Source organism: Haliotis rubra, unplaced genomic scaffold (assembly GCF_003918875.1).
Source record: "Haliotis rubra isolate DU_JTF1 unplaced genomic scaffold, ASM391887v1 Scf409, whole genome shotgun sequence".
Lineage (NCBI taxonomy): Eukaryota > Metazoa > Mollusca > Gastropoda > Lepetellida > Haliotidae > Haliotis > Haliotis rubra.
The window spans coordinates 700,528-717,509 of NW_025767090.1; the positions used below are offsets into that span (position 1 = coordinate 700,528).

The window sequence follows — 16,982 nt, forward strand, 5'->3', positions numbered from 1 at the left end:
ACCGAGTAGACCACAGAAGCGATACGACCTACCGACACATACTCTACCCAGTAGACCACAGAAGAGATACGACCTACAGACACATACTCTACCCAGTAGACCACGGAGGTGGTACGACCTACAGGCACATGCTCTACCCAGTAGACCACGGAGGTTGTACGACCTACAGACACATACTCTACACAGTAGACCACAGAAGCGACACGACCTACAGACATATACTCTACCCAGTAAACCACAGAAGCGATACGACCTACAGACACATACTCTACTCAGTAGACCACAGAAGCGATACGACCTACAGACACATACTCTACCCAGTAAACCACAGAAGCGATACGACCTACAGACACATACTCTACCCAGTAGACCACGGTGGTGGTACGACCTACAGACACATGCTCTACCCAGTAGACCACGGAGGTGGTACGACCTACAGACACATACTCTATCCAGTAGAACACGGAGGTGATACGACCTACAGACACATACTCTACCCAGTAGACCACGGAGGTTTTACGACCTACAGACACATGCTCTACCCAGTAGACCCCGGAGGTGGTACGACCTACAGACACATGCTCTGTCGACCAGAGCAAGGAGACGGTACGACCTACAGATGGCGTCAGTGAAATATTGAATTAATTCGGAAAATAGCAGGTATTGTACAATTTGTATATCTGATCATGTGACTTTAAGTGTCGAGCAAGCATGTGGCTTCTCTCATGATATAAATCAATGAACGAGTTCTCAAAACGAGAGTTGTTAAGTACATTGTGTGGTAAGTGTATACATGTAATAGCTCAGGTGATAAAAACACTGTTCACTGGATTATGTTACACGACCGCCGACGTGAAGTCGTTTTCAGTTCTTCTGAAACCCGGATGTAATTGTGAATCTAGGTCATCAGTGCTTTGTATGACGATTAAGCTGTGTTCGTGTGATAACAGCAGGTAAGACTGTTTGGTGAGCATTCAGATATTTTCCAGTTCAGTCACGTGGCGAGAACATTTGAATAATTGAAACCGAGAGATGTTAACGTTAATCAATGTGTTTCGTTATGATATTAACATGACTTAATACTGAGACACTGGATGCCTGATGTTCATTTAGACACTGTTTTTTATTTTGCCTCGATGAATTTTTAGACTGTTCGTTCACTAATTGTAAGTCGTTGTGACCTCAAAACATATATGTTGTCTGTATACACTGATCTGCCGAACTTCTCTCTATGAACCTGTGTTACATGAAACTTTCAAAGTTTAACATATGAGAAACATGTGTGGTTACTAAGTACATTAATATGATACTATGATAAAGGAATTGAACTATTACCACAACGTAGACAGAATCAGATATTATAGCAAAGGAAGGTTTCAGGAATAATATAACAAAGGGAAACAGTATGAAAATCTTTTTCAGTAGCACACATTTAAAATACGATTTAATTTATTTTCTGCACTCTTTTTGTATGGATGTACGAGCGAATGTGTTTCAAAATAACAAAAAACTCGGTGACTCCAGTCTCTGTATATATATTGTATACATTTATGCATATATTGTATACTGCTTTCTCCGAGAATAAAAATTACCCCCCCCAAAAAAAAACCCCAATATGATACTATTTCTGTTTCTCACGCTCACTCGCCCCTTTCCCTGCCGATTCAGTTGCAAATAAATTATGAATATATTATTTCGCATTCGAAATATGTCGGGTTATTATTGCTTTTGTAGCTGTTCTTGTTGATAATGCTATAGCCTGTGGGCAACGGCGCTCACGAATGTATATAACAGTTATAATACTATAACATAAGGAAATGTAAAACGCGAAATCATATTTCTGTATATATAAATCATGTACCTTTTCAATCTGCTAAAGCCGTGATGAGATGCATCGCAGTATTTTTGTTACCTTACTGACAAGCATCGCAATGACGATCTATTACGATGCAGCACCATGCAGTACAATGTTGATATAGTAGGGTGCAGCACCATGCAGTATCTTGCTGACATATTACGATGCAGCACCATGCATTTTCATGATGGCATATTACGATGCAGCACCATGCAGTATATTGTTGATATAGTAGGGTGCAGCACCATGCAGTATCTTGCTGACATATTACGATGCAGCACCATGCATTTTCATGATGGCATATTACGATGCAGCACCATGCAGTACAATGTTGATATAGTAGGATGCAGCACCATGCATTATCTTGCTGATATATAACGATGCAACACCATGCTTTTTCATGATGGCATATTACGACGCTACACCATGCAGTATCTTGCTGAGGTATTACGATGCAACACCATGCAGTACAATGTTGATATAGTAGGATGCAGCACCATGCATTATCTTGCTGACATACATGTATTACGATGCATCACCATGCATTTTCATGATGGCATATTACGATGCAGCACCATGCAGTATCTTGCTGACATACAACGATGCAGCACCATGCAGTATCATGATGGCATATTACGATGCAACACCATGCAGTATCTTGATGACATATTACGATACAGCACCATGCAGTACAATGTTGACATATGGCGATGCATAATGAAAGATCAGAGTCGACGAGAGATGGGAAACACATGTGAAAGATTATACCTAAGGTCTGTGTGTATTGAAAAATATTAGCAAAATAAGTAGGATTGAGGAAACATCTTTTGCACCCATGTGATACTTTTTGTTTTGCAGGCGAATTCTTTAAAGCTTACCTGAATTATATCATCAAATATGGAGAAACACCCACCTCCATACCAGCCCTATGAAGGGACGGGATCACCCCCACAAGCATATGCACAACCCCTACAAGGACATGGACCACCACCCCAGGGGTACGAACCACCACCACACCAGGGGTACGGGCCACCATCACCCCAGGGATACGGAACACCACCCCAGGGATACAGACCATTACCCCAGGGATACGGACCACCACCCCAGGGATACAGACCACTACCCCAAGGTTACGGACCACCACCCCAGGGATACGGACCACCACCCCAGGGATACCGGCCACTTCAGCCCTACCCTCCTCCGGTAAAGTGATCGATATTTCTTGTAGTTGTCTCAGTTTCAAAATTCTCAGTTCAAAACATATTTACCCACGAAGATCCGGGTTAGAATAGGTCTTAGAACCCCATGCTTGTCGTCAGAGGCGACTAAGGGGATCGGGTGGTCAGACTCGCTGACTTGGTTGACACATGTCATCGAGACCCAACTGCGCAGGTCGATGGTCATGCTGTGGATCACTGGATTGTCTGGATTGACTCGATTAGTTACAGACCGCCACCGTATAGCTGGAATATTGCTGAAAGCAGCGTTAAACAACAAACAAACAAGTGAAAGCATATTTAGTTCTCTAAGTACAGTACCATATTTTTGTGAATTCCTTTGTCTCTTGTAAGGGCATATCCTTTGAGTTGTAGTGTAACTGGGCAGATGTCTCGTACACTGAACGACTATGTAAAATGTTTTTGGAAAATTGTAGATCTTTTATTGAAAGTGAAATTCATGTGCGCGTTATTCTGTCCTAGAAAATGTGTCAAACAGTATATCAACTCTCGAGCTGTAACATCATTGAAATTTCATCTTTTCAAACTTTTATAATAACAGATGTCTACATGACTATGTATATGAACTCGTCAGCGTCTAAGATAACGGTTACCTCAATCAATTACAATTGCATCTAAGCATTGCCATTCGATCAGTTGTTATTCAATCCCTTAATTACGAGTACCTAGAAGAGTAACATGGGCACCATATCAATGTCCTTTGGTTGGGGGCGTTAGGGATTCGATTCACTGTCCTTCCGCTCTGGGGCTGACTCTCTGTCAGTTAGACTGCATAGAAGGCGACCAATACAAATACAAACGCCTTGAATTTTGGTTTGTTTGCTTGGCTTTGTTTAACGTCGCACTCTGCAATAAATCAGCTATGTTAGTGTGGTAGGATGGGTGCAGCATTCAGGTCCCGTGGAAGTTTTGTGATGAAAGTAAGACATTGTGTTTTTTGTATTCATCAGACATGCTAGTTAAATAAAAAGTTTGATTCCAAGTTGAAATACCGTGCAAATAGGACTTTTGGGCACTGTACAAAATGGTTGTGGAAAGGGTTGCTAAAAGGTCATAAGGTATATAGGAGAGTTGAATATTTAAAGTTTGAGGTTATTAACTTTATCCAAGTGTGTTTCTCTATTTCATGAAATAATTTACTGAAAGAAAACCCCAATATATATATTTTTTTAAATTTAGAAAAATTACAAATAATGAACACTCCCTCTCTCAAAAAGGCAGCTAGCAGACGAATTTAAGCAGATGTAGGTTTTGTGCATTTTGTAAGTATATGATTGCTTCAGTTTATCAAATCAATGTAAATGAAGTTATTAATAAAAGTGAAAGAACAGTTATGTGTGAAACTAAAAAGAGATGTTTATGCTGTTTGGTGAGACTGTCAGTAAGGGAGCAGTCCTTATTTCAAAATGTACGTAGTTGGTCAATATCAGATTATGATTTATCAATGTCTTATTAATATGTTCAAAGTTTTTCTTCTAAAAGCAGAGTTCTTTGAAAATAGATAAGAATATAATGAAATGATGGGGGAGAAAACACTATTTTCTGCTTCACACTCTCAATTAAATCCTTTGAAATAATTTTGAAGTCATCGGATCGGATCATTCTAAAATGGTTATAATCTTTGAAAAAAATATATACAAATAAATGTGGGGAGAAATCTTTTTTTATCAGCAGCATAGGAGAAGGCACAGTGTCCATATTTAGCTTGTTTGACTTTGGGGATAACAAGAAGGTGTTGATTCCCTGATCTCAGAGATCTAGATGGTGCATAAGCCTGAAGAAGATCTGAGGTGAGGTGAGGTGAGGTGAAACTGGGTTTAACGTCGTGCTTGAGAATCTTTCGCTCATATGACGACGTGCATGCGTGTGTATGTGTATGTGCGGCTGCTTGTACTAGCCCAGACTTAAGCTGGTTTTATAGTGCTAGCCCGACTGAGATACCATGCCGCAGTGAAGCATGAATACCCCACTCAGACACATTATACTGACTCCGAGCCGACCAGTCCTTATTGTACCCATTAATGCCGAGCGCCAGACAGGGACCAACAAGTACCATAATTTAAAGTCTTTTGGTATGACGCGGTCGGGGATCGAACCCGCGACCTTCCCCCTCTCCAGGCTGACACTCTAACCACTACACCACGGAGGCGGTCGAAGAAGATCTGAGAGGTAGACAGGAACCATGTTAGTCATGCACTGGTATGTGAGACAGAGGAGTTTGAAGGAGATGCTGTGTTTCACGGGAAGCCAATGGAGGGTCCTTTTGAGCTGGTGTAATGTGCTGCTTCTGGAAATCTGGGAGGTAATGCGAGCAGCTAAATTCTGTATGCGTTGGAGTTGGACAGTGACACAAGATAGAGATCCGGCCAAAAGGCTGTTACAGTAGTTCATACCACAGGGGCGTGTCACGCTAGGAAACAGCGTTAGAAAGACATATAGGTACATAGACCCTACCCTAGTACTATATAAAATGAAAAGGGATGCAACGACGGAACCACCCCCTCCTCAATCAAAGTTAGATTTCACCACGTAAACTATTTTTAAGGCCCCGTCGAAAGCGAGATGATTTCCCTACAAAATGAGCTATAAATGGTCAAAGGCTTGATTTCTGCAGAGGTGGCCTAGCTAGAGCTGACTTGGGTACACTTGGGACATAACCAGATGAAGTTGAAGATTAAATAATCCGCACTAATGTTGGTAAGAGTACGTCGAGACAGTCATATAGAAGGTCAGTTGGAATCGGATCAAGTGAACAAGTTGTTCTTTTGCAGATTTCAGTAGTTTAGTAACTTTAGTGTCAGTGAAACTATCAATATGAGTAAGAGGCGTGCCATCAAACATTTTTGGAGGAAAATCCGTTCATCCACAGCCACAGAAGACGAAATCTTGTCATGAATGTCTTGGATCTTTTTGTAGAAATAATACGAAAATGTCTGTGCTGTTGCTTCATTGTCATCAGATGTCGAAGTGGTGATTCCCAGTGTTTACCCACGATACTGAACAAAAGTTTGAACAGCAACTTTGGACTTGACTCGTTGGCTTCAATCTTAGAACTGAGATGTTGATTTGTCTGATGACCGTTGTTGAGTGATTTCTGGCTGAAATATACATTTGGCGATGAATCTCCAGGAAAGATTTTTTCCATCTGCTTTCCTCTTTTCCTATTTCGCTTGTCGAACTTCAGGTCTGAAGTCCCAAGCAGATGTTTTAGTGACTGGTATGACTCTGTCCTTCACCGGTTTGTCGAGCAGCTCAGATAGAACTGTATTGTATAAGGTCTGAGTTTAGAAAATTGTCTTGAAAGTATCCTTATCCAGGGAGCGCAAGTTCCTACAGCGAGTAATCTTCACATTTGGACTGAATATGGAGAGGTCCAAGCTCACAAAGAGATGGAAATGGTCAGAGAGCTGTAGATCCTATACAGATACACAACTGACACACGCGTCTGAAGCACGGGTAACTATCCAGTCCAGAGTGTGTCCACCTATGTGGCTTGCCTCTGACACGAGTTGTACCCAGTTGTGGACTTCAAGAAGATTTAGCATTCGTTCAGTGTCATGGTTATCCTTGTTGTCAAAATGGAAATTGAAGTCGCCTACGATGATAATTGCTACTTCGTCAATTTATCCAGTCGGTGCTGAGACGGTGCCGAGCAGTAATTGCTGCCAATGGTGGCCATACAAAGCACTGACTTTGACGCAATCTTATGGACTCAAGTAAACAGAAAACACAACAGTAAAGGCTTTGTCTATAGACGTTTGAATTTTCACCGTTAAACCATTGGGATTACATGAAATAATTGCTCTTAAAATAACGCAAGGAATTCTTCTAAAAATGGCGTATGCGTTTCTTTTTTTAAGAGCATATTTCTGGATTGCAGTTTCATGTAAAGACCTCTTCTATAGTTGATAAACAGGATAAGAAGTATATTCCTTTTTCATATTGTACTAGTTCTATATAAAAGATATGCTTTGTGCAGAAATGGTTTTTTTTATTCATCATTAAGACTTTTAGAGCTAAAAATAACTCTTTTATGTAAATTTAAGAGTGAAAGACAAACTAAAAAGATCTGGTGACTTACAGCATATGAGAAATATAGTCCTTAACCAAAAATGCATGGTATGTGATGTTAAAACCATTGTTTTGTTCCGGGTTGTTGCAACTTTTTCAGTTCCCGGTTAAATTTTGGCGGCCATCTTGGATTTTGAGCTAAAAATAGCTTTCGCATTAATATTCAGATTGGAACCAAACATTTTAAAACTCCTTTAACATATAAACACAAAAGAATATATGATTTGCTTTCATCAAAAAACTTTCACGGAATCCCATAAGCTACTTGACTATTTGGCGACGGTCTGTAAATAAGCGAGCCTGCTCTATAGGGTGCGTTTTCACGGTGCGACCATTAGTGACAGCTTGTAGCATACGAACTGTGATAGCAACAAGAAAAGCCCTTAAAAAGGCAACGCTGGAGGCACCTGGGTAAATTAAGAAATTTAGTGAGGAGGACGCGAGATGGTTTTTGGGGTGAGGCTGGTTTCAAGAGCATCAATATGACAATACCTCCGTCTATTTCAGATTTGCTTCTATTTGAGATCGGAACTCGCATCGCAAATTTGGTACTCTCATCTACAGCATATGACCTGTCTTCCACATGCACTAGGCTGTTGTGTTTGGGCGTTTGAATCAAACATGGTGCTGGTGTGATTCAAAACCCTTGTTTTTCGCTGCTTTTGACAATGTTTCATTTCACTCAAACTCAATGAATATTGAATCAGTTGCTTCACTGCATGTTCCAACATGTTTAAAGTGCCCATTAAGCACACAAAAAGTTGTTTTTACTTTAAAGTATAAATGACCTCACCACGTTTAAGTTTATACATGACTATCAAATTTTAGGGCGTTCCCATACGTTTTGTTTGCAGAATATTTGATTGGTCATCAAAATAACATTAGTACCCTGGTTTTTTTAAACTGACAAATGTCATAGAATATATTACAAAATTAATCAAAAGCTCTTTTCTTATTATATTATTTTTCAGCATTTCTTTCGCCGGCTCGCTCTCCCTCGGTTTACTATTGGAGATGAGAAACATAAAAAAATATTATGAATGACCTGGACTAGGCCATGATTTATTTCAGCCATCTGATTCATTGTTTTGGAAAACAGATCTTGTCAATGGCGGCTCCCAAAAAGTTTGAACGCTTGTTTCGAATTTTCGTGTTCATTGGTTTAGGTGTCAAACTCATGAACGTGATGCATCTTGGTCTCAGTGGAAGATTTGATTTTGGTGACCTCAGTTCCAAAGCGAAACAAGAGCGGCGAATAGGTCGAGGGTATTAGTCGGGATAGAGTTGAAATATAATGTCCTGGGTGGGCGAGGATGGATTTTTCATTTTGTGTTGATTTTTTCAGATGATGCAGCAGCAAAGAAGTACCAACGTCGTTGTTGTCGGCGGTGGTGCTGCGCAACAGACTGTTGTAGTTCAGCAGAGAGAGTAAGTGCTTAGAGTTAATGACACATTAACCCCCAGTCTTTCGCTCCCATAATAGCGAGTGAGTGAGGGAGTGAATGAGTTTGATGAGTTAGTGAGTGAGTTTGGTTTAACGTTGATTTGGGCAATGTTTCGGTTATATCACGAAACGTTTGATAAATCTTTCATCAACAAATTTCTTCAAGGATATTTTGCTAGGGCCCTTAATTAATTAAAAACATACAGTGTGCTTATTGTGAAATCGTCAGTATATTTCTACATATATATAGAATTTTTAAATATGCTCTGTTTTCGTCTTACCACAGGACATATCCTACCTCGAGCCTTAATCAGTGTTGTTTATGACATGGGGTATTCTCTCTCCCTTAATTAATTTTGTTGTCGCTTTTCCTGAACTTAAAAACAAAATATTCTTTTATAATAGTCAGACAGCATCACACCAGTCCATAAAGTTGACACAGATATCAGTGTGCTGCTTTGACCATATCTCAAAGTATATAGCCTAACTGAATGAAAGTGTGCAATCCACTAACGGATTTAAATGTTCTGCCGCATGTACTACACAGCTTCGACATATTTTTGGGACCGTCAAGCTCATGGAAATATTCAACCAAGGCCTCCACAATCATTGCACTGCTACAACAGAAAAAAGGACACACTCACCATTGGAAGAACAATTTTCAATGATCTATCTTTTATACTTTCTCAAGATACGTTAAATTTGACAAGACTAGATTCACTGTCACATATCAACTGAAGCAACTCTTGTAATGACTTAAAAACAATTCAAAAGTTCTAAAAAATAGCATCTGTTTCTTTGTTTTAATTGTCATTTATCAATCCAAAGAAATGTCCGAGAAAAATACTTGTACAAATTTCATTAACAGAACATCAACAAGTCTATTGACACAAATTATTCTTCCTACTAAATTTCACAACCGGTTCCAATATTCACAGTCCCAATTTAGGGGGATTCAGGAAATATAAATCTACTTTTATTGAATGACAACACAATCAAGTGCTATGACCAAACCGTATACCGTCAAATGACCAACCACTACTTAACAATGAGACGTGACCAATCCGTACACTCAACGGCGAGGCGTGCCTCACAAGACGGACAATTTCAACAATTGAGAGCAAATCTGGTAACTCTGAATATGGCGAACTGATTGCTAAGATATCAAAGAGTATTTCTCAAGCTATAATACACGTTCCTAATAAGGATATTCCTATTTTTTCGATGAAATTCGTGACAATCGTGGCGTGATTTGATGACTCTTTGAAAACCGTGTGAACTTTAGGAAACTGAGGACTTAATAGAGCAATTGTCATTCAAACACATATATTTCAACACTTGACCTGCTTAGTTGTCGACGTCTGAAATTATAAAAATGTTAAAAATGAATATTTATTACGGTCTTTTGCCCATTCAAAGGCTCGAATCGCGACATGGCCGCCATGATGGATTTTGACCAATCCGGAATATTGGTGACCAACCCCAAACTGCCGGAGCTCAATGGACGGTGTGCTGTCGATGCTTGTAATGTACGAAAATACGACAAACCAATCAGAACGCGCGTAAATGACTGCGGTGCTTTGGTAAAAATAATCCCTAGTACTTAAATCGTTTATGGCATTATGGCATTGTTTAAAAAATCATGAAAAATATATATCGTAACATTGAAAGTACAAAGAACTTAGCTAACAGGATGTTGTTGCCTATTATACAGTTTTTGGTAAGAATCATGCCATTGACGGTGAGAGATTAAAATACACGCTCGTGCGCTTGTTGACATAACGGCTCTCATGCTTTTGCGCGTGCAAAGCAAGGTGTCAGCTGCCAGTCGCATCCCGTCTTATTTCAACAGTAAATACCAAATATCAAAATTATATCTAAAGTATATCTTCGGTCGGTTCATAAGTTGGATCCAAACCTTCTCGGTTTTGTTTGAAAAGGTAAGCCCTTGGCCTTGGGGAATCAGGTCTTGCTTCTCGGCCCTCTCCATTTCCCTCTGCCGCGGGCTTACTTTTTCAAACAAAACCTCGGAGTCGGTTTTGATCCTTTACAACAAAATGTTTTTCTTAATGGGCCCAACAAGGTTCCACCCTACGCGTTTACTGGCATGCTTTATATATATAGTGAGTGAGTTTGGTGTTTTAGCAAAATTCTAAGAATATTACGTCAGGGACAAACCCAGAATTTCCGGTGTAACACACTAGCGGTAATATACTTTCGCTTGTTGAAAAAGTGTCTGAAGTCATTTTCTGAATGTGCAATACATATCCACCCACACACAGCTGTATGGCTTTCTTCTAAAGTGAGTGAGTGAATTATAGTTTACGCCGCTTTTAGCAATATTCCAGCAATATCACATCGGTGAACACCAGAAATGGGCTTCACGCATTGTACCCATGAGGGGAATCGAACCCGGCCTTCGACGTGATGAGCTTTAACCACTAGGCCACCCCACCGCCCCCTTTCTTCCAAATGCTTATCCTACACATTTGAAGGTCTCCCTGGGATGTATTAGCAGACAGTGTGTTGCTTTGTTATAGGATTATGATTTGTCGATCATGCCAATTTTAAACTTTAATGTAACCGTACAACATTGGTGCTCAGGGATGCTTATGTTGTTGTTTTCTTCCAGGACCGTCAATCACTGCCTTCACTGCTGTATCTCCATATTCTTCCCACCGTGGATTTTTGTGTGGATATGTCTGGTAAGCGAGTTTAACTCTCTCTCTCTCTCTGACTGTGCCTTCATACACGTGTCATTGTGGGTACAGGCCATTGTACCAAACCGTCACTGTGCCTTCATACACGTGTCATTGTGGGTACAGGTCATTGTGCCAAACCGCCAATGTGCCTTCATACACGTGTCATTGTGGCAAACCGCCACTGTGCCTTCATACACGTGTCATTGTGGGTACAGGCCATTGCGCCAAACCGCCACTGTGCCTTCATACACGTGTCATTGTGGGTACAGGCCATTGTGCCAAACCGCCAATGTGCCTTCATACACGTGTCATTGTGGGTACAGGCCATTGTGCCAAACCGCCACTGTGCCTTCATACACGTGTCATTGTGGGTACAGGTCATTGTGCCAAACCGCCACCATACACGTGTCATTTTGGGTACAGGTCATTGTGCCAAAACCGCCACTGTGCCTTCATACACGTGTCATTGTGGCAAACCGCCACTGTGCCTTCATACACGTGTCATTGTGGGTACAGGCCATCATACACGTGTCATTGTGGCAAACCGCCAATGTGCCTTCATACACGTGTCATTGTGGGTACAGGCCATTGTGCCAAACCGCCAATGTGCCTTCATACACGTGTCATTGTGGGTACAGGCCATTGTGCCAAACCGCCACTGTGCCTTCATACACGTGTCATTGTGGGTACAGGTCATTGTGCCAAACCGCCACTGTGCCTTCATACACGTGTCATTGTGGGTACAGGCCATTGTGCCAAACCGCCACTGTGCCTTCATACACGTGTCATTGTGGGTACAGGTCATTGTGCCAAACCGCCAATGTGCCTTCATACACGTGTCATTGTGGCAAACCGCCACTGTGCCTTCATATACGTGTCATTGTGGGTACAGGCTATTGTGCCAAAAGGGTGACATTATCAGTTGTATGCTTCTCTCGAGGGTAATATGGTCTGATGTACGCTTCTCTTGTAGCACTGTCACCCGTTAACTTGTTAAAGCGTCATTGACCAATGAAATTAAAGTATTTACATGAAGGTAAGATAATACACCCTTTACATTAACGACCTACCTTTTTTAGATGTGTGTTCAATGACATGTGCTGTCAGGATCTTCTGTATTCAGTGGACATGATATTCGAGTAACATTTTATTTTATTTTCTCTTTTCAGTGTATATGTTACGACTGCTAAACAACGCGAATCAACACTGCAGCCACTGGCTGTGATGGGCTAGACGTTTTGCATGATGCCTGAACGGAATATCTGCGATTACATTATAACACCCCAATGTGACGTCTAACTACAAACTGTCACTTTAAGACCGACCTGAAATCACATCTGTTTACATTTTGTCTTTAAAACTCCACTATATGTGCAAATTGTATGTACTGACGTATTGACACAGGTTCGCTTTGTACGTTTCATTGCTTAATGTTGAGTCGCTGCTTGACAGAAAATACTTCTTTTGTTTTTGGTTTCTGTTCGAGAACATTATTTAGTATGGTGTATTTGGATTATAGTCCGTACTTTCCATCTTGATTTGGCTTTATTGAATGGATCACCCAACATCGTGCCATGCGTAAACATTTTTGAAACAGATGAGACTAAAACGAAATTATTTTTATGCATATTGATTTTAAACATAAGTATATGTGACACCAAGGCTTGCAACTCCCGATGATCTCTGCCCCGAACCATTTCACAAAGAGACCGTAGAGCTACCTTCAGAATACACCATCACAAACTTTAAAAATACGTCATAATACCCTTTTACGTCATTTTACGTGATTTTGTCCCAAAGCACGTTCTGGAAACAATGCCCTAGCAACGCGGTTGTCTAGCTCAGCGAGTGCGTATAAGCTCCGCTCACTGATGTTTCATCTCTACTAGCTATGTCATTGCATAAGCTCAACGATGTTCAGAGTTTCCAGTAGTTGTTTACCGGCGGATGCGCAATGTTTCGCAAGCACCAGTTTAATTAAAAAAAAATTTTTTTTTCACTAATGCGCTCATATTTATTTGTATTATTAAGAGGTGCTGAGATGTAATATTTTGTGTATTTTTTATTTTTTAAAATTTAGTAAGAATGGTTTACACCGGTTAGGTAACATTCTGTCATATTCTATTATTCGCAGTTTTGGTCAATTAAATTATTTTAATACTTTTTTTCACACAAAAACGGGAGACCAAAAACGTCGAAAGTACACGATGAAATGGTTTAATGTAGACATTTTGGGCTAATGGAAATTGGTCTGGCACTAGCACTCAAGCCACATGCAACATTTGTTCAGTAATTATTTCCCTCATTCCACAGTACGATCCACATTATCCTTACAGTGTTCCCTACAACACTTTTCTTTCACAAAATCACCCGATGATTTTTATAAAAGCACGTCACTCATGCATGCACAATGAAATCGACGTCTGACGCCTGACGTCATTGAGACCGTTTCCAGTTCGCGCCATATCGGCTCATTCCATACTACACGGTATCTTGTAGATTACGGAATGGGACGAGTGTGCCAAATGACATCGGAGCCATTCGGCAATTGTCCGAAGATTAAAATCACGGGACACCAAGTCTACCCGTAACCTTCGTAATTGTGCGTGACCTATTCGACTCTTTCCGTTCATTTCCGCGACGCCACAGGAATGGCGATAAATTTGCACACACTGTAGTGTGGAAGTAGCTCAGTCGGTTAGCTGTCGGGCTAACAATCCGAAGGTCGTGGTTCGCGTCCAACGGATCCTCACAAACTGGTTGCTTGTCTTAGTGACACGTGACCTACGACAGAGAACGTCCTCGCGAGAAGTTGTGGTGCTGTATTCTAAGGTGCTCCGCGCTGTGTTTTTTTCATAACATAACCGAGCCCCTGAACTTTTCAAAGCCGTATTTGTTCAATTGTCTAGGTCACCGAAAATCACAAATCCCTTCTGTATCCCGTTGTCGTGCTCGGATTGTAGCAATCGTAAGTTAGAGACCCGGACTAGCGAGATTATGAGCCTTTAAAGAGGAATGTTCCTGTAATCGTAGATTTCACTTAAGCGGTCGGCTCGTCATTTGGCATTGTCCCCAACCCTACGAAGATATACCGTTACATAACTGAGATAGTGTTTATCTGCATAAATAACTTTCATTCAGGCCAAAAAAAGACTTGGTCGCGGTTGTTATCTGAAAAACTCTGTTCACCCAGCAGAAAATGGGTACCCGGTGGGATCAGTCATGTGTCTATTAACCTTCTAGCGCCTTACGGTTAGCTTGGGTTATCCGGGGTAATAATAAATAATCATATTGTGTGTTAGCGCTTTGAGCATGTGCCTTGTACATGGAAAAGGTGCATTATAATATCACATTTATATCATAAAAATCATGATTAGCGTCAATCATGTTTTAACAGTTGGTACCGTTATGTTTTTTGATGGCAAGATATTATTCAAATGCCTTCCATTGTTAGAGCATAGCTCTCGACTTTCATTATCAGACAGGTGTTTCTCATACAGGTGTTATCATATAGGTGTATTCATACAGGTGTTTCTGATAAAGCTGTTTCTCATACAGGTGTTTCTCATACAGGTGTTTATCATACAGTTGTTTATCATACGGGTGCTTTTCATACAGGTGTTTCTCATACAGTTGTTTCTCATACAGCTGTTTCTCATACAGGTGTTTATCATACAGGTGCTTTTCATACAGGTGTTTCTCATAAAGCTGTTTCTCATACAGGTGTTTCTCATACAAGTGTTTATCATACAGGTGTTTATCATACAGGTGTTTCTCATACAGCTGTTTCTCATACAGGTGTTTCTCATACAAGTGTTTATCATACAGGTGTTTATCATACAGGTGTTTCCCATACAGCTGTTTATCATACAGGTGTTTATCATACAGGTGTTTCTCATACAGGTGTTTCTCACACAGGTGTTTCCAAAATTGTTATCGTACAGGTGTGTGAATATTTGTTATCGTAATGTCATCATCCTGGCAGCCAAAGATGTGTCGGTCGGTAAAATACAAATACATTAGTTGCAATATTTTTAATATTCTATAAGTATATGTTTATATGAAATAAACAAGTTCTTTTATTCTCTTGACATACAGTTGTCACTGGTTGTTGTGTTGTTTTCAATCAACGAGTTACTTACGGACGCAAATTCACATGGAAATCGAAGAACCTTTTCCGTCGTACATAATCAATAATAGCAACATCAAAATTTGACATGGGTTATCATTGAAAATTCTGATTTACAAAGATTTCGTTCTTGAACACAGCAATATTCTATCCGGGTAATTCAGTTAAAAAAGCAACATATGTTATATTTGGGATTACACTTTCTTAGTAAAGTACACATTCTAGTACTTTTTTGAGTTGAGCCCCATACGGGATTCGAACTCACACCCTCAGGGTCAGGCATCTTATCGCCAGCACACAAAGTCAGCCGCCTAACCCGCTCAGCTGCCGCGACTTGTGTAATCATAGCTTTCGGCCGTGGGAGCCGTGACAATTAACACCTATCAGAGGAGTACACAAAAACCAGCAGTCCAGACTACCAGTTGTCCGACTTCCATTTGTGGAAGTCGCGGTAGCTGAGCTGACTCCAGTTTCTAAGGTTCCAGTTCAGGACTCTACGACACCACCGCAAGCGACTGCGCCGATGGAAGTATCTCAAAACTAGGGCTGTACATTGGCAAAAAATTTGGATTGCAATATATTGTGATTCTGGTAGCCATATACCGCTTCGTATTGCGATGTATTGGAGCCTAGGTGTTTGACAGTGGTGACATCGATTGTACATGTAGAGCCTATTTTCTACATGCTAAAGCCATAAAAATAAACTTAATGGTTGTGATAACAGAAATTTCGAATTTCGAATTGATTTTGAAGGATTGTATTTTCTTCTTTATGAAATGTATGTAAAGTATGCTGTTTTGTCAATCAATTACAATGGAAAACGTCAGCGTGAATGAAAGTTTGTATGGATTTGAAATTAAACCATAAAGATAACAAGAACTAAAACCATTGCAATACGTATCGTTTTAAAGGCGTATTGCGATATACCGTTAATACCGTGCAGTCCTCCTCAAAACAGGGGCGACAACTGGCCTTCTTGGTCGAATTCTCACTTCACAAAATCGATTCCTGACAGCTTGGTTGGAAATTCTTCTCAAACCATGGATGCGTTGTGCAGTCTCCACGGCTGTGGCAAGACATTGACGCAAATGAGCAACCCGGATGTAGCGGTTGGTGGCTCGGGTGTTAACTCTTGGACGGCAGCATCTTGGGCGGAACTGGTCTGCAGGAAATGATAACAAAGGCGAGAAATGGTGCTCTGATGAACGTTGAAATGTCGGGCAACTACAGACTGCGACTTCCCAGCTTTACTCAATTATAGAAGTGTAACAGCGGTACTCATGTCATCTCAAGATACATAGAGGATACTAAACGAGGTCTCATTACATACGAATTATACGAAACGAGTGTCCTTCCTATGGTATTTGGCCGAGCGAAAGCGAGGTCAGATACCATAGGAAGGTCACGAGTTTCGTATAATTCGTATGTTATGAGACCGAGTGTGGAATTATATTTATTACCCACATCTCACCTGCATAAAATTGACAATATATTTATGTTTTTCGACGGATATAAGGTCTCAGTTCGACTCACAATTAAACAG

The 16,982-nt window shown here is 40.5% G+C and overlaps 1 protein-coding gene across 3 annotated transcripts; it reads left to right on the top strand.

Annotated features, from left to right (window-relative positions):
• Positions 1–318: 318 nt before the first annotated feature.
• LOC124287942 (postacrosomal sheath WW domain-binding protein-like) lies at positions 319–16,619 on the top strand. 3 transcript variants are annotated; one of them, XR_006901345.1, is made up of 6 exons: positions 707–781; positions 2,714–3,058; positions 8,510–8,592; positions 11,241–11,313; positions 12,480–12,603; positions 16,608–16,619. XR_006901345.1 is itself a non-coding variant. In XM_046724433.1 (5 exons), the coding sequence occupies exons 2-5, from the start codon at positions 2,753–2,755 to the stop codon at positions 12,498–12,500; spliced, it is 483 nt and encodes a 160-aa protein (XP_046580389.1). In that variant the 5' UTR covers positions 319–660; positions 2,714–2,752; the 3' UTR covers positions 12,501–12,604. The 3 variants fall into 3 exon arrangements, 1 of the variants encoding a protein (XP_046580389.1); XR_006901344.1 differs by lacking the exon at positions 707–781 and adding an exon at positions 789–953; XM_046724433.1 differs by lacking the exons at positions 707–781; positions 16,608–16,619 and adding an exon at positions 319–660 and having other exon boundaries at positions 12,480–12,604.
• Positions 16,620–16,982: the final 363 nt, after the last annotated feature.

Excerpts from the sequence above, each read along its gene's own strand:
- LOC124287942 (XM_046724433.1), top strand. The coding sequence starts at position 2,753 with ATGGAGAAACACCCACCTCCATACCAGCCCTATGAAGGGACGGGATCA. Across the intron at positions 3,059-8,509 it reads TTCAGCCCTACCCTCCTCCG|ATGATGCAGCAGCAAAGAAG; the intron begins GTAAAGTGATCG and ends TGATTTTTTCAG. Across the intron at positions 11,314-12,479 it reads TTTTTGTGTGGATATGTCTG|TGTATATGTTACGACTGCTA; the intron begins GTAAGCGAGTTT and ends TTCTCTTTTCAG.